The 25,165-nt window shown below is 38.6% G+C and overlaps 1 protein-coding gene across 1 annotated transcript in view; it reads left to right on the top strand.

Moving 5' to 3' along the window:
• Positions 1-25,165, top strand: part of LOC136863926 (cytoplasmic aconitate hydratase) — a 781,251-nt gene that overhangs the window by 619,041 nt on the left and 137,045 nt on the right. The window contains exon 13 of the mRNA XM_067140355.2: positions 3,681-3,916. Within this exon, the coding sequence (XP_066996456.1) occupies positions 3,681-3,916 (236 nt within the window). The remainder of the gene's footprint in view (positions 1-3,680; positions 3,917-25,165) is intronic.

Here is a 25,165-nt window from a genome sequence, read left to right as displayed (position 1 = left end):
GAGACTATGTGGGACTGAGATGTATACAGACCCAGAAAGAACTAACTGGGATAGTACAGAGAAGTTCTAGGGAAGGCTGTACATAAGATTACAACTAATGTGAGAAGACAGAAAGAATTGGATGAGGCAGTGGAACTATTAGAAGAGGCCATTATAGACTCATTCCATGACAACTGTCCTCTCAAAGAAAAGAAAAACACCAAAAATGTAAGGTGGTGGAACAACAAACTGTATTCATACCTAAGCCTGGAAGGGCAAATTATGTCCGAGCCATAGCATACAGACCATTATGTTTAACATCCTTCATGCTGAAATCAATGGAGAAAATTCTGGATAAATATATCAGAAGAACGGTCCAACTGAACTCAACGTTACATGAAAATCAGTTTGCATATAGACCTGGCAGATCTACTGAAGTAGCACTCCACCAGTTGGTTTGTAAACTAGAGGAAAGCCTAAAGTATAAAAAAATTGCACTGGTGGCATTTCTAGATATAGAAGGAGCCTTCAGCAATACAACCTATGACTCTATGATCAAAGCATTGGAAAAGAGCAAGGTGAGTAAAACCGTCATCAAATGGTTTAAATCCATGTTAGGCGGAAGGAAGATAAAAGCAACCCTGTTTGAAGAAACGCTGACGGTTAGGGCCACCCAAGGCTGTGCTCAGGGAGGAGTTCTTTCGCCTCTGCTGTGGAGCCTCATGGTGCACAAAATCATAGCTATGTTCAACGAACAGGGTTTTTATACACAAGAATACGCAGATGATTTAGTGATTGTGGTACGAGGTGAGGTGATGAGTGTTATCTAGGACCTCATGCAAGGATCAATTAACCTTGTGGAGAACTGGTATCGGGAAGAACAACTATCAGTCAACCCGAACAAGATAACTCTGGTCCCTTTTACAAGAAGGAGGAAATTAGAGGGAAAATACATATGCGGAAGAATAGGCACTGCACATAGGTATAGTGTTAGATAAAACTCTAACCTGGAATCCACATATAGAAAGGAAAATAACCCGGGCCAAGAACTTGCTGTATGCATGTAAAAGAGCCGTCGGGAAGAGATGGGGCCTAAGACCATCAGTGGTAATGTGGATATACACAATGATCATTAGACCGTTGATGGCCTATGCTGCAATCATCTGGTGACAGAAAATAAGCCAAGGAAAAGTCAGCAGTAGATTGGATAGCCTATAGAGAATGGCATGCATAGCCATAACTGGGGCCATGAGAACTACGCCGATAGAAGCCTTGAATACTCTACTACACCTCCCATCACTATGCAATTTCATAAAAGGACAGGCTAGAATGAGTTCATATAGATAAGCACAATCAGAGTGCTGGAATGCACAAAGACCCAAAGACACTGTAAAATTAACAGAGCAATAACAGAGGAAGTTCTACACATGCCTTCTGATCATATGATACCAAAGTACAACTTCGAAAAACCGTTTGAGACCCAGATAATAAAAAAAGAAGACTGGGATTTCAACAAATGGAATACTAGAAAAGAAGATATAATGTGGTGGACTGATGGCTCAAAGACTGTAGATGGCACAGGAGGAGGGATCAACGGGGGAAGACCTGAGAGATCAATCCAGATGAGCCTGGGCAAACACACTACAATCTTTCAAGCTGAAGTGATGGCTATCATAACATGTCTTGAAGAAAATCTGAAAATGAACTATAGGAATAAGAACATTTTCATTTTTACGGACAGCCAAGCGGCCACTAAGGCACTAAAAGCATTCCGGATAACATCCAGAATTGTCTGGTATTGCCATTCACTTCTTCTGAAGCTCTCAAAGTACAACATTGTCAAAATAATATGGGTACGAGGGCACGCAGGTATAGAAGCAAATGAAAAGACAGATAAACTGACCAGCAAAAGGGCAGAAACTTATTTTGTAGGCCCAGAACCTGTATGCGGGATTTCCTATGGACCAGTCTGACACTGCATAAGAAAATGGGTACAAAAGATACAAATGGAAAACTGGAAAAATACTCCAGGATGGAGACTTGCAAAGGAACTGATAAAAGGACCAAACAAGGAGCATACTAAAGAACTGTTGAAACTCAGCAGAGAAAATATAAGATGGGTAGTAGGACTGTTGATAGGACACTGCCATCTGAAAAAACACCTACATAAAATTGGACTAATAAGAGACACTATATGTAGGAAATGCAATGAAGCAGAGGAATCAGCTGAACACATACTTTTCAAATGTGAGGTGCTGGGTAAAATCAGACTCTCCACCCTAGGACTATCAGGTGAAGAGAGAGAAAAAATCCAAGACGACCCAATAAGAATCAGTGTTGCCAACTTAGCAGATTTTCTGGTAAATTTGGCAGAATTAGAAGACTGTCGGGGAAGAAATATACCGTTTAGCGGACAGCAGATATTTTGGCGGAATTATAGATTTATTGTAGCGGAATTTAGCGTTTTATGCATTTTACTTTTTTAAAAAAATTGTACTCCAATCTGTCTCTGAGCTATTCCATATTTCTTGTCAGGAGCTAGCAGTCACATGAGGAAAACATGTTATTTGATTTGATGTTATGAGATCATGGTATTATAAATTTGTAATGCGTGGGGAAAGGGTACTTGCCTCTTAGTTGACAAATGACGACAGATAATGAAACTGTGAGAGAGTAGCATTTATATTTATGCTATGAAGGAAGACTGTTTAATGAACTGGCCTGTTCTGTGTGTGACCCTTGAGGTAGGGGATTCACTTAGTTTGTACCCAGCAGTAAAAAGCCTACAAGTTTTAGCTTGCCGGCTCGCAGACAGGGGGTTAATTCCAGTGAAACTTGCAGATCAGGTGAGTGTAGACATTTACTTTTATTATTATTATTATTATTATTATTATTATTATTATTATTATTATTATTATTTGAGATCGGATTTCTTGGCGAAATTTTAGCGGGTGTTTAGTAGTATTTAGCGGATCTTGAAAATATGAGTTGGCAACACTGATAAGAACAACCTGCAGCTTTGTGAAAGGAGCAGGTATATCTAGGTGGGAATGAAGGAAAAACATGGTAACAAAAGATCGTAGAGGTCAACGCTAATTAGGAACTAATATTTAGAGGCCCCATGAAGAAAAGAAGAAGAAGAAGCCATAAGGGATTATTGACCACACTTCTCCAGAAGTATGCACATGCATAGTTTTAAATATCACAGAAGTTTCAACTGGGTATGACAATATTTAGGTAATTATGGTGTAGTATATATGACACTCCAAAAAAAATATTATGTGCAAAATTTCCTTATTTCAGTTGTTGTCACCCCCTTTGAACAGTCTTTGAGGGTTAAAAATGGCTTTGTCAGAAGTAGCTTGTGGTATGATATATTATTTACCTATATTCAGATATTTAATATTTATGAATATTTGGCAGCAGAATATGAAAGGACAAAGATAACGCTAATGGTACAATGTGTGTGTTGGAAAGAGAAACTGGGTGCCCATTAAATTGCGTACTGCAGTTTAAGGTCTGGACGTACTATAAAAACATCTTTAGTATAGCTTTCTTTATAAATTGTTTTTATATTTTTGCTTACATTATATTAAGTTTTCTCTATTCTCCAAATTACTGTACATATTTCTTATTTTCAAATATGAATGTTTTTATGATTGTTCAAGAAGTAATTGCATTAATGGCTCTCATTCACATAGGACATGATCCAAATGGAAAACCTGTGTATTTGAAAGAAATCTGGCCCTTGAGGAAGGAAATTCAAGAAGTAGAGCAGAAGTATGTTATTCCTGCAATGTTTCGTGAAGTCTACAACAAAATTGAAACTGGCAGTCAGAACTGGGTTAATTTAGTTGCTCCAGAAGGCAAATTGTATCCCTGGGATAGTAATTCTACATATATCAAGCATCCTCCTTTCTTTGAGGGCATGACTAAGGTATGGTCATCATTTTATTATATTCTCTTTGCTGAGAAACATTATACTGTATAGTCTGATAAATCTCATGGGTTTATCTTCATATCAGTTCTATTATTAAAGTTGTATGGATAAGTAGGTAGTTGTAGAAACATAATAGATACCCAAAATATACCTTGCCTGAGCAATTATTCTATTTGTCTTTGCTTGCAGTGTGCCATATTGTTGAATGATTGTTAGATTTGTAACTGTGTGACTGTTGTCTGTAATCCTGTTTCATTATGCTGCAGTGTGCATGTCTATGTCATCATCATCATCATCTTCTTCATCTTGCACAACTTCCAGCCACGCTGGGTCTGTTAAGGATACAAGCCCTCCATCGTCTTCTGTCTTCCCACTATCTCTCTGTTGTCACTCTCCTATTGTTTTCACCCATTTTCTTTCTTTCTTTCTTTCTTTCTTTCTTTCTTTCTTTCTTTCTTTCTTTCAGCCATCTGTCTCTTCCCACTTTGTATCTTTCCACTCATGTCATGTGCATTTTCCTGGGTATATCATCATCTCCATTCTGTTCATGTGCCCATATCATCTAGGCTTTGATTCTTCTATCGTATTGTGCAATGGTTCCACTTTCGCTAGTTCTCTAATCCTCTCATTTATTTTTTGCACGTTGCATATTTCTGCCATTTTTATTGTTTTGGTCATATTTTGCTCATTTTAGTGATATACAGTGATATTTGGTTTTAATTTCAGCATTTCTGCTTAAATTGAGGAGTCGTTAATTGTTATCTGTGTTGAGTTTCAAACACAGTTTTTCCGAATAGTGTAATAGATATATTTTTCCTTTACTTTCCCGGAACAGACAGGTAGCAGGTTTAGAAGACCTGATTCCAAGAATGAGCTGCTGTACGGACGTCTTTTAGCCACATCTTGCTGAACAGGCTAGATTGCGACACAATACACGTGAGCTGACGGAATGTGATGATAGTGTGTTTCCGCCTTTGAATTACTCCGGTAGATATATTTAGCTCACAAGGGAAAGGTGCATACCAGGGAATCATAGATCTGATCAAAAATTAGATGTACTTAGAATTTCCATTGTGAATTGCTAGGCGGGCATTAATTCCATTGTGGAGTTTTATCTCCCATATGCAGTTATCAGACTGTGCCTCTTAAATAGGCTTCTGATAAGTTCACCTGCATACACCCCAGCGTCAGTGGGTAGGGTCTGACACATCTCACTCTGATGAGTCTAGTGTCAGACCTAAGACGAAACGCTGGTTAATAGAGCAAACGCCTGAAAAGCCATACATCTAATTTTTGATCTGATTTTTGAAATGCTCTATTGGTGGAAAAATATCTAATTCCCTCCATGGGAACTTAGAATTTCCAATCATAGATCTTACGTAAATTTTGCACACACGTTAAATGAGACAAGAATAATACAAGGGCCAAAACATTTCTTTCAGAAATTAATTGATGCGACCTAGAAAAAGCGTTAAAATTTGCATGTTTGAATTGGTGTGCTTGGGTACACAGGACTGCGGCGCATGCTGGTTTCACTCGTCAAGGGACCGCACCACTGATCTTCTTTCTTGTTCTGTTAGTAATTGCGTAGCACGCCGCAAAGATGATGTAGCGGCATTATGGGAAATGATTTAATTCCTGCATTGATTGTGGGTCAGTAATGGCAATAGAATAAGATTGTTATGGTGAAGATAAAGGTAAACCAGTATAGCAAGGGATGTTAAACATGAAAGCAAGTTACTCCTCATTGTTTCTGCAACAGTGATGCTTGTGGTAGGAATGTTGATAGCACAGAGTGGTTCTACACCAACCACACATAACAAAACGTGGATCAGTGCAAGTGGAACGTTTTAAGTCACCGAGTCACCGTTGTCAAAATAATATTTCAAAGGATGCTCTAAGGCTCCTGGGTTTCTGTAGAAGTTCTGACTTCGGTACCAGGTGTATTGCCACATACGACGAAAACGAGGAAATGATGGTGGTATTTCAGAGATAAAATTTTCAAAATAGTGTTCCTCTGCACCAAAACGATGTACAAATTAAATAATCAAACAGTGTCAGGTAATCTACGCACTCTAAAGCCGTGTACATCTAGTGGTTGACAGTAAGCATTGGCACCAGGAGGGATCATCATCAGCTGTATGGTATCTTTATTTTGTGTAGATTTATGTCCAGAAAAGGAATCCAGAATGAGTGCAACTCTACCGGACTGTGTAATTTGCTTCAATATGCCATTAAACCATTTTTCCGGATTTAGTTCAACCAACATCAATATTTTTATGCGAAAACCTGTTGTTTTTCACAGTCTTGAGAAACACACCTTTCGACTCTCTTAAAGTGGTACATAAAGGCTAGTAAATTAAAATTATTTCAAGGTCCACCTATTCAATACAATAACATTTTATTGTGATTCAATCACATGTCAAGTGGTACTAGTTTCGGCATCTATAATATGCCATCACCAGCCCTAAGTGCAAATTAAACAATTATATACATGTGCCTAAAACATCTAAAACACATTTTAACACATTATAAAATATATTACTGTAATGATACATGAGACAAGTTAAAATTATGTTAAAATTGAATGCTGTGATATAAAATTCTTAAAATTCTGTCAATTCGTTTTTTGTTATATAGTCCAGCCTGTGTATATCGGGGTTAAGTGAATTTGTGCTGTTTTATGCTGTCTATATGGGTGACACTTATTCACTTGATTTAGGTGGTTCCAGGGTAGTTTGTCATGTAAGTTCGTGATATGACTAGAGATGAAATTCCTACTTCAATTTAAACCTGAAGAAGAAATTAGCCAAGTTAGACGTTGGAAACAACGTATGGAAGTTACCCATGACAAAGAAAGATCTTAACAATGAACTTAACACCATAAGGGCAATTGCCAAGTTCAGTGGATACAACAGGCCATTTATAGAACAAATAATCAACAAATATAGGTACCAGCCTAAAACCAATCTTATAAATGAAAAAGCTCCTATTTCAATCACTCTCACTTACAATAACGACGTCCACAAAATCACCAACCTTTTCCGGAAACACAGTGTAAGAATTTTATTCAAAACTAACAATAGAACCTCCAAAATTTTACACAACTCTGCATCAATCAATACCCTCAATATTTACTCCAAATCTGGAATATTCAGACTCAAATGTAATGAATGCAGCAGTTCGTACGTGGGTCAAACAGGACATAACTTCATGATTAGTTATTCAGAACACGTCAACGCGATGAGGCACAACAAGTTCTCTGCCATGAGTCAACACATGCATGACACTAACGATAAATTTACCAACATCGATCAAGATATGGAAGTTCTTCAGACAGCAAATAAGGGACCCATCATGAATATTATTGAAAGTTGTTACATTAACTGTGATCAGTACTTCAACCCCAATTATAATTTAAACGAAATGTATGAGGAACCCAACATTCTTTTTTTGATCATTTAATCACTTGACTTAAAAACACCAAACTATCGAAAAACAATTTGATTTTCCAAGTAATCTGCAATACACGCTCCCGTCAATTATCCCCACTACCCCATCCTCCCGCCCCACTTTAGTTCCATTCCCCCGCAGGTGCACTGCCTCCTTCCTTCCCCTCGCCTCCTTTATCCCTGCGTACCTTAGGTATCATACACGTTCGTCTGGCTCCGTCTATGGAACATACACGTTCAACATGCTGCTCAAGGTGAGTCAATTGTCAACATTTTTAATGATTCTAGTAACTTCCATACATTGCTTCCAACGTCTAACTTGGCTAATTTCTTCTTCAGATTTAAATTGAAATGGGAATTTCATCTCTAGTCATATCACGATCTTACATGACAAATTAAACTTCCCTGGAACCACCTAAAAGGGGCTGCCTGGCCGAGGCATGCTTGGTTTGCCCAGAAGGACATGAGTTCGAATCCCCATCAGGAAGTTGTAAAATTTAAGAAACGAGATTTCCACTTCCGGGAATGCATATGGCCCTGAGGTTCACTCAGCCTGCACCAAAAATGAGTACCAGGTTAATTTCTGGGGGGCAAAGGTGGCCGGGCGTAGAGCTAACCACTCTACACCATCACGGGCCGAGGTTAACAATGGTGGAAGCCTTTACTTCCCACTATTCCAAGGGCCTTTATGGCCTGTACGGAGTGGCTTGGCTTTGCTTTGCTTTGCTTTGCTTTGCTTTGCTAGAACTACCTAAATCAAGTGAATAAGTGTCACCCATATAGACAGAATAAAACGGTGCAAATTCACTCAACCCAGATATACACAGGCTGGACTATATAACAAAAAAACGAATTGCCAGAATTTTAAGAATTTTATATCACAGCATTCAATTTTAACATAATTTTAACTTATCTCATGTATCATTACAGTAATGTATTTTATATTGTGTTAAAATGTGTTTTAGATGTTTCAGGCATATGTATATAATTGTTTAATTTACACTTAGAGCTGTTGATGGCATATTATAGATGCCAAAACTAGTACCATTTGACATGTGATTGAATCACAATAAAATGTTATTGTATTGAATAGGTAGACCTTGAAAGAATTTTAATTTACTGTAATCCCACTTCAATACGAAACACAATGAAATTCATAACTATAAGTACAATATTTCGTTAACTCTTGGCATTATGGTGTATGTGTGGATGGTGGACACCACAGATTGCACTGCGGCAGTAACTGATTTTTCCCCTTTTAAAGTCAATGTCCTTCCCGTACACATCTCCAGGCTGATCCCACTCTGATCACTGTTGCACGTTTTCGGGGCTGTAGGACTCCATAAAAGATTAAACTTCTATGAATATTTCTGCTGCTGTCATGGCCTCTATTTCTTTTTTTGGTGTGCTTTTTCTTAAAGTTACATACCCATGTGTGGCATGCTTCAAACCCCGTGCATTGTTCTTTATAAACAACTGGAATAGTCCACTGCTGGATGGTCAAATCACAATTTATTTCATTATTTTGATGGGCAAAATCTTTTTTTTTTTCTGACAGTGCGTTCTATTTCCTTCAGTTTGTTGTGGCGCATCGTACTGTTCTTTATATGCTTTTCCCACAATTATAAATCTTTTTTTTTTGCTTTTGATGCGATGGAACTTTAGTTCTGCTTACTGCTTCTCCAATATTGAACAACCTTCCCTTTTAAGTGTATGTCAGTGTGGCCTCAAATCAGCTATTGGACAGTGCGAGTTACAAGTAGGGTATGGGGTAGCGGCCTATTAACCAGTGAACACAGCACGCGGTGCAGTACTGCATAGCAGAACACGTCAATTCAAACGCTTTCTGTTGGTCGCACAAATAAATTTCTGAAAGAAGTATTTTGGCCATTTGTTGTTCTTAGCCCATTTAATGTGTGTGCAAAATTTATGTAAGATCGGCGGTTCCCCGTTACGCGCCCTTCCCTTGTCAGAAGCAATAAGCAAATAAGTAAATTCCATGTTATCTCTCGCCCATTTCTTCATTGTATGGTCCATTTATAGCTCCCTTCCCCTTTCGCTACCGACGAATTTCAAATAATTTGCCTCAAACTTCCTGTTGGGCAGTGTTTTCTAACGTAGGTCGACCAATACCATAAAGCATGCTAATATATAGTTTTTGGTATTTATTTAGGAAAAACAAGCGGGAACTGCACGTCAAGCCTGTGATACTGAATGAATGTTTTGCTTTACGTCGCACCGACACACATAGGTTTTATGGCGACGACGAGATAGGAAAGGCCTAGGAGTTGGAAGCAGCCATGGCCTTAATTAAGGTACAGCCCCAGCATTTGCCTGGTGTGAAAATGGAAAACCATCTTTAGGGCTGTCGAAAGTGGGTTTCGAACCCACTATCTCCCGGATACAAGCTCACAGCCGCCTGCCCCTGAACGCATGGGCAACTTGCCCGGTATTGAAAGGTTTAAACTTACTGTAGCTCTGTCAGTTTATATGATCAAATGTGTCTGGTGTATTTTCGCTAATCACATTTTGTTACTTAAGACGTTTAATGTTAGTAATACTCTGATACTTGCTACCTATCCGTATGTCATATTTTATCACATTTTAGGTCATATTTTATCATTTTTAGGTCATGTTTAGCTAGTTTTTAGGGCATATTTTATACTTTTTTTAGGTCATATAATGTTAAAAATTTCATGATTGTTCCGTATTGAATAGAGAAATATACAATATTAAATAGAAGGATCCACCTTTCAATACTCTGTTATCAAGTTGAACCAAATAGAAGTTACAACTTGTTCATTTGGGACTGGTTTCAACACATTTGAAGTGTCATCATCAGCCAATGAGCAAAGCAGTGCAAAAATTAAGTCATAAAGATCTAAAAACACATAACACAAAGTACATAGAAAAATTAGCACTATTTCATGCCGAAGCAATTCCAGTTGATGTTCATAACACAATGATCACAGTCAAAAGAGTAAAATGAAGTTCATAAGCAGGTCTATTACAATCTTGTTGTGCCGCATTCACATATGAAGACTTATGAAGATGTATTTGAGTTCAATAACGAGTTAAAGGACTTGTTCTAAGATGAAAACTTGAAGGATAACTTGTTATGAAATTGAACTTGTGATATGTAGTTATGTATAGTTGTTGCTAGGCAGGTCTTGTAGGCATTTGTTTCTCTGGCCGAAGAGTAAAAAGTGACGTAATTAAGGTCTTAGGAATACAGTGTAGGACTAATTTCAACAATTCAAAGTGGATATATAAATTTTAAAAAGAATTTAAATAGTTAAAAAGAATAAAACCAAATAAAAATATTTAAAAAATACAAAGAAATTTAAAAGAATTACAATGTGAGGCTCAACTCGAACAGTTGGCCATGGTGATTGATAAATTAATGGGAGATGATAAATAGAGAAAAGTGTGGGGAATAATGAGCACAATTCATTCAGACATTTCTTAATTGAGAAATTAAATAATTTTAAAATTCAACCACACGGTTCTCTACACTCTTTCGATATTGTCAATATGTACCCCAGCATTAACATAAAAATAATTTCCTATTATTGAGAAGAATTTAAACACATATAGTTGCTTAACCAAACTTGAAATTAATGATTTTATCACCATCTTAAAATTAGTAGTTAGTAACTTCTTTATCTTCGACAATATAATTTATCAACAAGATGGTTTGGCTATGGGTTCAGCCTTAGGGATCTTAGCGGAAATATACCTAGACATTTTAAAACATAATTAGAGTAATTAATGCAGCATCTACTCTTAATAACCTCAATAGCATTGATCTGCATATTAAATTCACTCTTGAAACGGAATCAAACAAATCGATTATTTTTTAGATATAACAATAAGCAAATTACCTTCCTCATTATCATATATGATTTATAAAAAACCCACACATACAGCTAATACCATAAAACAAGACCCTTTTCATCCAAAGACACATGAAAGCACCTCGCACAACAGTATGGTTAACCGTGCCTTCAAAATTCCACTGTTGTTAGTCATCAGTCCATAGACTGGTTTGATGCAGATCTCCATGCCACCCTATCCCGTGCTAACCTTTTCATTTCTACGTAACTACTGCATCAAACATCTGCTCTAATCTGCTTGTCATATTCATACCTTGGTCTGCCCCTGCTGTTCTTACCGCCTGCAATTCCTTAAAAAAACATTTGAACAAGTCCTGGTTGTCTTAAGATGTGTCCTATCATTCTATCTCTTCTTCTCGTCAAATTTAGTCAAATCGATCTCCTCTCGCCAATTCGATTCAGTATCGCTTCATTTGTGATTCGATCTATCCTTCTCACCTTCAGCATTCTTCTATAACACCACGTTTCAAAAGCTTCTATTCTCTTTCTTTCTGAGCTAGTTATCGTCCATGTTTCACTTCCATACAAAGCCGCGCTCCACACGAAAGTCTTCAAAAACATCTTTCTAATTCCTGTATCAATGTTTGAAATGAGCAAATTTCTTTTCTTAAGAAAGCTCTTCCTTGCTTTTGCTAATCTGCATTTGATGTCCTCCTTACTTCCGCTATCGTTAGTTATTTTACTACCCAAGTAACAATATTCATCTACTTCCTTTAAGACTTCATTTCCTAATTTAATATTTCCTGGATCACCTGCCTTCGTTCGACTGCACTCCATTACTTTTGTTTTGGACTTAAATATTTTCATCTTGTACTCCTTACCCAAGACTTCATCCATACCATTCAGCTGCTTCTCGAGATCTTCTGCAGTCTCAGGTAAAATATCATTGGCAAATCTCAAGGTTTTGATTTCCTCTCCTTGGATTGTGATGCCCTTTCCAAATTCCTCTTTGATTTCCTTTACTGCCTGTTCTTTGTAAACGTTGAAAGGGAGGGGGTACAAACTGCAGCCTTGCCTCACTCCTTTCTGGAGTGTTGCTTCTTTTTCAAAGCCCTCGATTCTTATCACTGCAAACTGATTTTTATACAGATTGTAGATAATTCTTTGTTCTCGGTATCTGATCCCTATCATCTTCAGAATCATAAATAGCTTGGTCCAATCAACATTATCGAATGCCGTTTCTAGATCTACGAATGCCATGTACGTGGGCTTATCCTTCTTAATTCGGTCCTCTAGGATCAGACGTATAGTCAGGATTGCTTCACGTGTTCCTACATTTCTTCTGAAGCCAAATTGATGTTCTCCCAACTCAGCTTCAATTTGTTTTTCCATTCTTCTGTAAACAATACGTGTTAAAATTTTGCAGGCATGAGATACTAAACTAATGGTGCGATAGTTTTCACACCTGTCAGCACCGGCTTTCTTGGGAATAGGTATAACAACATTCTGCCGAAAATTGGATGGGACTTCTTCGGTCTGACACCTTACACACTAAAAGGAATAACCTTGCCATGCTGGTTTCTCCTAAGGCAGTCAGTAATTTTAGAGGGAATGTCATCAATTCCAGGCGCCTTGTTCCTATTGAGGTCACTCACAGCTCTGTCAAACTCTGACCTCAAAATTGGGTCTCCCATTTCATCAGCATCTACAGTCTCTTCTTGTTCCAGAACCAAATTATCTACATCTTCACCTTGATACAACTGTTGGATATGTTCCTGCCATCTTCCTGCTTTGTCTTCTTTCCCTAGAAGTGGCTTTCCCTCTGAGCTCTTAATATCCATACACCTAGATTTCCTTTCTCCAAAGGTTTCCTTGATTTTCCTGTATGCAGCATCTACCTTTCCTAGGACCATACATCCTTCGACGTCCTTGCACTTCTCCTTCAGCCAGTCTTCCTTAGCTACCTTGCACTTTCTATCCACTTCATTCTTCAATCGCCTGTATTCTTTTCTGCCCTCTTCATTTCTAACAGTCTTGTACTTTCGTTGTTCATCAATCAGGTCTAATATCTCCTGAGTTATCCACTGATTCTTAGTTGATCTTTTCTTCCTTCCTAACATTTCTTCAGCAGCCCTGTTGACTTCATTTTTGATGACTATCCATTCTTCCTCTATTGTGTTTCCTTCAGCTTTTTCATTTAGTGCTTTTGCAACATATTCCTTGAAACAATCCCTCACACTCTTTTCTTTCAACTTGTCTAGATTCCATATTTTTGCATTCTTTCCTTTCTTCAATTTCTTCAGCTTCAGATGACATTTCATGACCAACAATTTGTGGTCAGAGTCCACATTTGCTCCTGGGAAAGTTTTGCAATCCAACACCTGGTTTCCGAATCTCTCCCTAATCATAATGAAGTCTATTTGATACCTTCCAGAGTCTCCAGGTCTCGTCCACGTATAAAGCCGTTGTTTGTGGTGTTTGAACCAAGTGTTGGCAAGGACTAAATTATGGTATGTGCAGAATTCAACCAGCCGACTTCCTCTTTCATTCCTTTGCCCCAATCTGAATACTCCTACTGTATTACCTTCTCTTCCTTGGCCTACCACTGCATTCCAGTCTCCCATCACAATTAGATTCTCGTCACCTTTTACATATTGTATTAAATCTTCTATCTCTTCATATGTTCTTTCGATTTCCTTATCTGCTGAGCTAGTAGGCATATACTTACTTACTTACTTACTTACTTACTTACTTACTTACTTACTTACTTACTTACTGGTCGGCGCTACAGTCCTTGTAGGTCCTTGGCCTCCTTTAGTAGGCATATAGACCTGCACTATTGTGGTGGGCATTGGTTTGGTGTCTATCTTGATGACAATATTTCTTTAACTATGCTAGTCGTAGTAGCTTACCTGCTGCCCTATTTTCTTATTCATTATTAAACCAACTCCTGCATTTCCTCTGTTTGATTTTTTGTTGATAATTCGGTAGTCGCCTGACCAGAAATCCTGTTCTTCCTGCCAATGTACTTCACTTATACCAACTACATCTACCTTTAGTCTATCCATATCCCTTTTCAGATTCTCTAATCTACCACAATGATTCAAACTTCTAACATTCCACGCTCAGACTCTCAGAATGCCAGTATCCATCTTCCTGATGATCGCCCCCTGTCGTGTAGTCCCCACCCGGAGATCCGAATGGGACTAGTTTACCTCCGGAATATTTTACCCGGGAGGAAGCCATCATCAGTACATCATTCATGCAGAGAGAGCTGCATGTCCATGGGAGTTAGTTACGGCTGTAGTTTCCCGTTGCTTTCAGCCGTGTAGCAGTATCAACACAGCTAAGCCATGCTAAGTATTGTTACAAGGCCATATCAGTCAATCGTCCAGTTTGTCGCCCTTGCAACTTCCGAAAGGCTGCTACCCCCTTTTCGATGAACCATTCGTTAGTCTGGTCTCTCAACAGATACCCACCCGATATGGTTGCACCTGCGGCTCGGCTATCTGCTTCATTGGGACATGCAAGCCTCCCCACCGCGGCCAGGGCACATGGTTCGCAGGGGAGGAAAATTCCACTATCAAAGGATAACTTAAATGAAGGGTCAGGGGAAAAAACCAGGAGAGTCAATGTTTGTACAACTTGAGAAAAAGCAAGTTTTGTGCTTGTCTTCTCTAGTTCTTTCTCTGTATAGCGAAACTTTGAGTGCTAATTTCTCCTGACTTGCCTGCTTTTTTTTTTTTTTCATTTCCGACCTCTCAATAGATGTGCATGATCACTCTGAAGCGGACTGTGACAGTATCTGAATTTCGATGAAAAAGTGACTTACCTGGTTTTTCCCCTGACCCTTCAAATAAAGAACTGAATATCATCCGCTCCATTGCGAAATTTAATGGTTATAATAGATATTTTATTGAACGAATTATTAACAAATTTAAACACCATCTTAACACAGCACACTTAAAAGATAATCCTAAACCAGCTGCTTACTCCACATTCACATTCAATATAAATGCCTACACTATTGCCAATGTCTTAAAAAAAAAAAAATAATAATAATAAATAAACAGTACCGTGATTTCTTTTCAAACTAATAAAAGAAATCTTGAATTATTACATATCTCCAACTCCTTAAATAAAACAAATGTCTTTTCTAAGTCAGGCATATACCGTTTTAAATGCAACAGCTGTAACTCTTCTTACATAGTTCAAACTGGTCGTAACTTCAAAATTAGATATTTTCAACACGTTAATGCAATAAAATACATGCCGGCACCAGAATCACTTTTATGTGGCTCCCAAACCACATGGGTGTAGAGGGAAATGAGTTAGCAGATAAAGCTGCCAAGGAGGCAGTAACACTGCCCCCGTTGCCTTTCAAGGTTCCAGCAAGTGATATTCGCTCTCAGCTGAGACATCTGGTTTTGTTCCATTGGGAGATGGAGTGGCAGGCCACTCCTCTTCCTAATAAGCTGAGAGCGATAAAAGGTACGACGACGGGACTTCCCTTCGGGCTTCTTGGAGGGAAGCAGTGGTATTATGTCGTCTTCGGATCAGCCACGATATTCTGATGCACTCCCATCTATAGAAAGGAGAACCCCCTCAGATGTGTACTTGCAGTGATCATCTTACCATGGTACACATCCTTACGAAGTGTGTGGACCTGGTCGATCCGCACCGTAGGCTTAACCTCCCGAGTACAATCTCCCTCATCTTGCGAGATGACGAGCAGTCAGCAGACCTTGTCATCCGTTTTTTGAAGGATAGTAGTCTTTTTTATCGTGTATAATGATGTCCTTTGTCCTAGTGTGTTTGTGTTCACTGCGCTTTTATCCAATTGACTTTTAGTTTGTGTTTGCATATTTTAAGGTGTTCTTTTACTTTTAACTTGAATTTTATATATATATTATACCCGTAACACGGTTCTCAATCAAAGTCCCGATGTATGCGGAGTTATGCTACCCGCCGAACACGTTCGCCTGCGACCATGTCAGCTGCGAGCAGCGGGGAAGTGAAATGTCACGACTGAGTAACATGACCAAGATTGTGTTACGTCAGATGGAATGTTCCATTTTTTTCCATCGTTAATTTCTTTCAGACGGATTAATGATATGAAAAAACGAACAACATCACTGCGTAGCCTGATTTTTTTAATAGTCATAATCCCTAAATTTCATGGAGATCCGTTAAAATGTACGAAAGATATTAGCAATTACGGTTCCCAGGGAATACTGAATAAATAGGCAAGCATTTCGCTTGTCAGATCAGTCTACCTTGTGCCACAGTCGAGGCCGGTCGGTCGGCTGTTGGTGATGTTAGCCGCCAATTCGTCAACAGTTCAGCTACAGTCTACACCTCAACGATGTTGCTTCACTGCATCGTATTTTCAAGACAGGACTCTGTCCGAGTGAAGCGTGAACTTTGGACGTAGAATACTTACGTTGTTACGGAACTTGTACGTTTGCAGTGAGTAGAACTTTATTAAAGAAACTTGTAAAGATTCGAGTTTGGCTCCAGGACTTGTAAATCATAGTATAACCAATACTTACATATTCACATATGTCAGAACAGTTTCAAAGTGAATTTAATTGAACTTTGACGTTTCGACTTGAGTGATAGAATATCCAGGTACTTTGTAATGGACTTTACGTATTGCAAGTGTTCTAGTAGTTCACGTCAGACATTGTGAAGAATGCAGTACTTACAAGTGACATGTTTTAGTGAATTGAATTCTGCTGACAGGAGATAGTATTAATAATAATAATAATAATAATAATAATAATAATAATAATAATAAGTGCTTTGTGTGAATTGTACTTTATGAATAGACATTCCATGACACGAATGCAGTCTTAAATTGCTTTAGACATTCATGTAGAATACAGTAATTACGAGTGATATTTCCATTTTGAACTGTGATGTGCTAATTGACACGTCATCTCACAAGTGCTTTTGGTCGGTCGCTGCAGACATTTAATTTCATTCTAGAATATTCAGGAATTATCTCGAAATGAAGTAATTCCATCGGAGGCTATATTTTCTGATGTGATTAAGAATAAACTGTGTATTTATTAGTGTAAAGAAAGTGTTAATTTCTAGTTTCGTGGGAAGACACCACGTGTAGGGATTCAAACTTGATTTTTTTTCTTTGTGTGTGAGCAAACAACCACAATCATTTCACAGAAGTACATGCTATTTTTCTAAACTAACATTTTTGTTCTAAGTCAGAGCATAATCAATTATTAAATATTATGTCACGATTATGAAGTGCTGTGATTTACGCGAGACCATTCCATTACTCGGACTATCAAATGTGGACACTCGCGTAACATAATTGGCGAGTGGTTACCTCGAACCAAGACCTTCTAGAATCAACGACGACCAGCTTACAACGGATCGTGTTCCATGGTTCGGTTGCTGAACACAAAGGATCGTGTTTCCATGGTTTGATTGCTGCCTTTGAGGGATCATGTTTCCATGGTTGGGTCTCCATTCCACAAGGAGTATCTATGGAGACAACTAGAAGTACTCATTATAACTACTACACTGAGGTGATGTGGGAATCTGACTGTATTTTCATGAGTAAATTTTTTTTTAAACAATCAGTGTTCCATTATACTTATGTGATTTCCCTCTCCTCTGTAACCATTCAGATAGTGACCGGTCACCACCTGGGCCGAGTCTTATGTTCGAGCTAGCCATCAAAATAAACTTTTATGGTTACAGTATATATATATATACTGTATATATATCTGTACTTCCAGGCAATGCCTTATTCCTTTGTCACCTATATTTTCAATTATTTTATTAGAAAATTAGGCATTGTGAATTAGACCCAGTGATTGTTTAATCTCATCATTTTTCATCCCCATTTTTTAAACTCCAGTCAGTGGATACATTTAAAAATTTTAATTATCATATCACATCATTTAAACCTAAGAATTTCATTTTTGTCCGTATTGAACTGAGAATGGAAGTAGGAAAACTTAAAGGGTCCACCTTTTCAATACAAAAAATGTTATAGTTTATTTATAACATGTATATGCACTTGGAACTAGTTTCGACGCTGTTTTTTCGTCATCATCAGCCTATTTTCCCAATTTTGATTTTTAAGCCCAAGTAATGATAGGCTGATGATGACGCAAAAACAGCGTCGAAACTAGTTCCAAGTGCATATACATGTTATAAATAAACTATAACATTTTTTGTATTGAAAAGGTGGACCCTTTAAGTTTTCCTACTTCCATATCACATCATGTCGTCCATCTCATTCCATTAGGGACCAATGACCTTCAATGTTAGGCCCATTTAAACAACAAGCATCATCGTCATCAACATATACATGACACAAAACATTTTCACTACAGTAGACCAAGATATTGAAATTCTCAGCACTCTATATAAAGGCCCTCTCCTAGACATCACTGAAAACTGTTTTATACACCTCGACCAGTTTTTCAGTCCAAATCTTAACCTGAATGATATTTCTGAGAAGCCTAATGCCCTTATCGATTTTCTCATCTCCATTTTAAATAACCTCAAGTCAACAAGTAAGCTATCAATCTTTCACAATTTACACAATACCCTCTCATGCTACTTGCCCCTTCTGCAACACCCCCATGATCCTCCTTAGATATAACCCCCCCCCCCCCCCCCCGTTTTCCTTTCCCTCCCGCCCTGTAATATGCGCTCATTATTCCCCACCCTTTTCTCTATTTATTGTCTCCCATTCATTTATCAATCACCACGGCAGGCTGTTCAAGTTAAGCCTCACATTGCAATTCTTTTAACTTTCTTCCTATTGTTTTAAATATTTTATTTGTTTTTATTCTTTTTAACGATTTAAATTCTTTTTAAAATGTTCTTATATCCGCTTGGAATTGTTGAAACTAAGTCCTACACTGTATTCCTAAGACATCAGTTATGCCACTTTTTACTTTTCAGCTGAGAAACAAATGCCTACAAGACCTGCCTAGCAACAACTATATATAACTGCATATCACGAGTTCAATTTCATAACGAGTTATCCTTGAAGTTTTCATCTTAGAACAAGTCCCTTAACTCGTTATTGACCTCAAAATACGTCTTCATATGTGAATGCGGCACAACAAGATTGTACTAGACCTGCTTATGAACTTCAACTGGATTTGTTATGGCACGGAATAGTGTTGTTCTTTTTACTCTTTTGACTGTGATCATTGTGTTATGAACGTCAACTGGAATTGCTTCGGCACAAAATAGTGTTAATTTTTCTACGTACTCTTTTTGTCTGTTATCTTTGTGTTATGTGTTTTTAGATTTGTATGACTTAATTTTTGCGCTGCTTTGCTAATTGGCTTATGATGACACTTCAAATGTGTTGAAACCGGTCCCAAATGAACAGGTTGTAACTTCTATTTAGTTCAAGTTAATAACAGAGTATTCAAAGGTGGATCCTTTCTCCTGTTTAATATTGTATACCTTTTTAGGTAATTAATAACTGGTTTGATAGAAGGCAGTTTGGGTTCAGGAAAGGTTATTCCACTGAAGCCCAACTTGTAGGATTCCAGCAAGATATAGCAGATATCCTGGATTCAGGAGGTCAGTTGGACTGTATCGCGATTGATCTGTCTAAGGCATTTGATAGGGTAGATCATGGGAGATTATTGGCAAAAATTAGTGCAATTGGACTTGACAAAAGGGTGACTGAATGGGTGGCTCTGTTTCTAGAAAACAGAACTCGGAGGATTAGAGTAGGTGAAGCTTTATCTGTCCCTGTAAAAATTAAGAGGGGAATTCCTCAAGGCAGTATTGTTGGACCTTTATGTTTTCTTATGTATATATAAATGATATGTGTAAAGAAGTGGAATCAGAGATAAGGCTTTTCGCAGATGATGTTATTTTGTACAGAGTAATAAATAAGTTACAAGATTGTGAGCAACTGCAAAATGACCTCGATAATGTTGTGAGATGGACGGTAGGCAATGGTATGTTGATAAACGGGGATAAATGTCAGGCTGTGAGTTTCACAAATAGGAAAAGTCCTCTCAGTTTTAATTACTGCGTTGATGGGGTGAAAGTTCCCTTTGGGGATCATTCTAAATACCTAGGTATTAATATAAGGAAAGATCTTCATTGGGGTAATCACATAAATGGGATTGTAAATAAAGGGTACAGATCTCTGCACATGGTTATGAGAGTATTTAGGGGTTGTAGTAAGGATGTAAAGGAGAGAGCTTATTTATCTCTGGTGAGACCCCAACTAGAGTATGGTTCCAGTGTTTGGGACCCTTACCAGGATTACTTGATTCAGGAACTGGAAAAAATCCAAAGAAAAGCAGCTCGATTTGTTCTGGGCGATTTCCGACAAAAGAGTAGCGTTACAAAAATGTTGCAAAATTTGGGCTGGGAAGACTTGGGAGAAAGGAGACGAACTGCTCAACTAAGTGGTATGTTCCGAGCTGTCAGTGGAGAGATGGCGTGGGAGGACATCAGTAGACGAATAAATTTGGATGGTGTCTTTAAAAGTAGGAGAGTATGAAGATAAAGTTGGAATTCAAGAGGACAAATTGGGGCAAATATTCGTTTACAGGAAGGGGAGTTAGGGATTGGAATAACTTATCAAGGGAGATGTTCAATAAATTTCCAATTTCTTTGCAATCTTTTAAGAAAAGGCTAGGAAAACAACAGTAGGGAATCTGCCACCTGGGCGACTGCCCTAAATGCAGATCAGTAGTGATTGATTGATCACTATTTTAGTTGATCGTGCTACAGATCCAAGAAGACACGCATATCATAGGCACACAAAGTAACATGAATACTGTATCTTTTGTGTCTTAGCCACTAATGACCCAGTAAATGTTGGATTTAAATATCTAGTCACACATGACACAGTTGGCACAAGAAATGTGTATTCCATGATATGTGCACATATCAGAAAATAAATAATCAACTCTCTTGACATGCCATACTGGAAGGTGAGAATACCCTCCAGCAAATTGTATGTTTTAGTGCCAGGGTGAGTGGCTCAGACGGTTGAGGCGCTGGCCTTCTGACCCAAACTTGGCAGGTTTGATCCTGGCTTAGTCCGTGGTATTTGAACTTGCTCAGATACATCAGCCTCGTGTGGGTAAATTTACTGGCATGTAAAATAACTCCTGCGGGACTAAATTCCGGTACCCCACTGTCTCTGAAAACCTTAAAAGTAGTTATTGGGACATACAGTGATTATTATTATTATTATTATTATTATTATTATTATTATTATTATTATTATTATTATTATTATATAATTCGCTGGGGCCATCAAGGACCACGTTAAATCTTGTTGCATTTGACACTGAACTTGGCCTTCTTTAGAGCCCAAATTTCCCTCATTCTTTGTGAGTGGGCCTACTTACGCTCCTCTGTCCAAGGTGCACCGTGTCTTCTATTCGGTTGCTTGTCTCGGTTTAGCCCGTTCGTCAATATTTCCTTGCGGAAGAGATCTCTGTTAAGGGCGTCTTCAGCTGAGATATGTAGCATTTGCAGGTCGTCTTTGGTATTTCTAAACCAGGGAATTGTGGTTTTGGGGTTTGAATCAAAAAAGTGAAAGATTTCTTTAGTTAACTTTCTTCCGTCCATTCTTTTCAGATGACCATAAAATCGTGCCCGTCTTTTTCTGATTGTGTCGGTAATTTTCTCTATTTTGCTGTAGACTTCCTTGTTGGATCTCTTTTGATGGATTCCATTTCTGTACTTTGATCCCAAGATTCCTCTCACAATTTTGCGTTCTCTTTCCTCCATTTCTTCAAGGAGTCCTTTGTTGGCATTTAGAGACAGGGTTTCGGCTGCATATAGAACTACTGGCTTCAGAACTTTTTCATAGTGACTTATCTTGATGTTTTGGGAAAGGCATTTTTTGTTGTAGATTGTGCGGGATGTTTGGTAGGCTATTTCCAGTTTGCGTACTCGCTCCTGAAGTTCTTCTTTGTCCAGTCCATTTTTCATGATGATCTCACCCAGGTATTTGAATTTGTCTACTCGGGTGATGCTCCCGTATTTTGTATGGAGTTTTGGTGGAGCCTCTTTGATGTTAGTCATTACTTCTGTTTTCTCAAACGATATCTGCAAACCAGTTTGTTCGGCAATTTCCTTTAAAATTTCAACTTGAGCTCTAGCGGTTTCTATGTCGTTTGAGAGAACAGCAATATCATCGGCAAATGCTAAGCAGTCTGTTGCGATCCCCTTGGATTTGGTTCCTATTCTCAATGGACTGTAGTTGGTTTCCTGTAATCTCACCCGCCAGGTTCTGATGATCTTTTCAAGAACACAGTTGAAGAGTATCGGGGATAGCCCATCACCTTGTCGGACTCCTGTTTTGATGTCAAAGGAATGCGAGAGACATCCGTGGAAATTCACCTTGGATTTTGTATCGCTCAGGGTGGCTCTAATTAATGCCAGCAGTTTCAAATCAACTCCCAATTCATTTAAGATGTTTAGCAGGACTTCCCGGTCAATGGAGTCGTACGCTTTCTTAAAGTCCACAAAGACAGACACATACTGCTTGGACCTTAGTGTACAATATCTGATGATCGTTTTGAGATTTTGGATCTGTTCAGCTGTTGAGCGACCTTTTCTGAACCCTCCTTGGTATTCACCTATTTGATGTTCGACTTGTGCTTCCAAACGCTCCAGGATGGCATGTGATAGAATTTTGTAAGTCACGGGTAGCAAAGATATTCCTCTGTAGTTGATGTTCTTCGTGCTGCCTTTTTTGTGTAATGGATGGATCAAAGCTATTTTCCAATCTTCTGGTAGGGTCTCCTTGTTCCAAATTTCTTCTATTTGCTTTTGCAAGATATCAAGTGATTCCTCTGGGGCATATTTCCATAGTTCTGCTACAACTGAGTCTTCCCCCGGCGATTTGTTATTTTTGAGACGGGCAATGTGGCGCTTGATTTAATTTCTGTTGGGTGGTCTGGAATCTGGGTACCTGAGTAAGGGTTCCTTGGTCTCAATGGCGCTTTGCGGTTTAGAGCAATTAAGTAAATTCTTGAAGTAATCTGCCAGAATGCTGCAATTTTCTTCATTTGACGTCGCCAGAGTGCCGTCCTTTCGCTCAAAGCATAGAGATGGTGGTTTATAGCCAGTGAGTTTGCGTTTGAAGGCTCTGTAGTACTCTCTGCTTTCATTCTTTCTAAAGTTTTGTTCTATCTTTTCGATGAGAGACTTTTCGTATTTACGTTTCTCAGTTCTGTACACCCTAGCTGCTTGGGCACGTTGGAATTTGTAGGTTTCCCAATCATTTTCTGATTTCGTAGAGTAGTACTGTTTCCACGCATTGAGTCTTTCTTGGAGGACCGATTCGCAGGTACTATTCCACCAGGGATGCTTTTTGCTTCTCTTCATTTCTGCAACGTCTTTGGCGTCCTCAACAAGGAGACTTTTGGCGTTGTTAAAGTCACAGTCATTTGATCTAGCCTTCTCCTGGAACTCCTCGACCCTTTGCCGAAGTTTGTCATTGTCGAAGCATGTGATCTGTTTGGTTGTCTTCCTTGTGTTTGCGGGAATTGGTTTGAATTTGATAAGAGACATATAATGATCTGAGGCCACATTGATGCCTTTCTTTACCTTGACATTCATAATCTCAGGGCTGTTTCTCCTGGAGATTGCAATATGATCAATTTGGAACTCTCCGAGAGCTTGGACGGGAGAACGCCAAGTCATTTGCTTTCTGGGTAGATAGCGAAAGTGGGTCGACATGACCTGCAGTTGCGATTTTCGCAAATGGTCACCAGTCTTTTGCGTTTGGTATTGGTTCTTTTGTGAGCAGGGTAATTTCCTATAACTTTCTTGTACTTCCTTTCACGATTTAGTTGGGCATTGAAGTCGCCCAAAAGAAGCTTGACATTGTGTTTGGGGATTTTGTTTAATTTTTCATCCAGTACGTCCCAGAAATTATCTTCGTCTGGATCAGACTTGTTCTTATCGTTTGTAGGAGCATGTGCGTTAACTAAGGCGTAGGTTTTATTCGCGCATTTAATTGTGAGTAGAGACAATCTGTCATTCACAGGTTCGAAATTTGCAACCGATTTAAGGATCTTGGTTCTAACAGCAAACACGGTTCCAAGCATCACAGCTCCATTGAGGATTCCTCTTTGTGCTTTGCTCTTGAAAAATCTGTAGCCTTCGGATTCAAAAATCTCTTCATCTGGGTACCTTGTTTCCTGTAGGGCCATTATGGATATCTGATTTTCGTGAAGAGCTTTGGTGAGGGTTTTCAGCTTGCCAGTTTGTGTAAGTGAATTTATGTTGAAAGTTGCTAGAAAGGTTTTAGATTTTGGCCTGAGTTTTTGACTCTTCGGGGTACACCGAGGCGCTCCGACTCGTCTCTTGCATGATGTCGAGTCTCCTCCAGAATCCGAACGAGACTCGTGCGCCGTGGCGTTCATGACGAGGGATTTATCCGAAGATTTACCCCCTGGGATATGTTTCTTGAAATGTTGTGCCATCATGCTTTTTGACTTGACTTTGCTTTGGACGGGTACCCATCCTTTTACAAGACTTTGCTTTGGACGGGTACCCATCCTTTTACAACTAGGGTTGTTAGCCCTAGAGGTATGCTCAAGATGTTTTCTGGCTTCTGGTCATTTACCAGTCTTTGCCGTAACCCTGGCAAGGGACCAGTTTTTTTTTTATATATTTCCCTACTACCCTCTGACTCTGCTGGTGACAGAGCCAGCGAGCTTCCCCAATTCCAATGGGACGCGCCCGATGGAGGTAACGGGTAAATCCCCACATGGGATTATTATTATTATTATTATTATTATTATTATTATTATTATTATTATTATTATTATTATTGACATGAATTATCAGAGAGATCTGGATTTGTAATGACACAAGAATAGGTTATGAATTTCATGTTGTAGGTCCGTACTGAACTGAGAATAACATATGAATAGTAACACAGTAAAGCTTTCCACCTATTCAGT

The sequence above is a fragment of the Anabrus simplex genome, chromosome 2, assembly GCF_040414725.1.
Source record: "Anabrus simplex isolate iqAnaSimp1 chromosome 2, ASM4041472v1, whole genome shotgun sequence".
Taxonomy (NCBI): domain Eukaryota; kingdom Metazoa; phylum Arthropoda; class Insecta; order Orthoptera; family Tettigoniidae; genus Anabrus; species Anabrus simplex.
The sequence above is the reverse complement of the archived record's forward strand: the minus strand, read 5'-3'. Positions and strand labels throughout refer to the sequence as shown.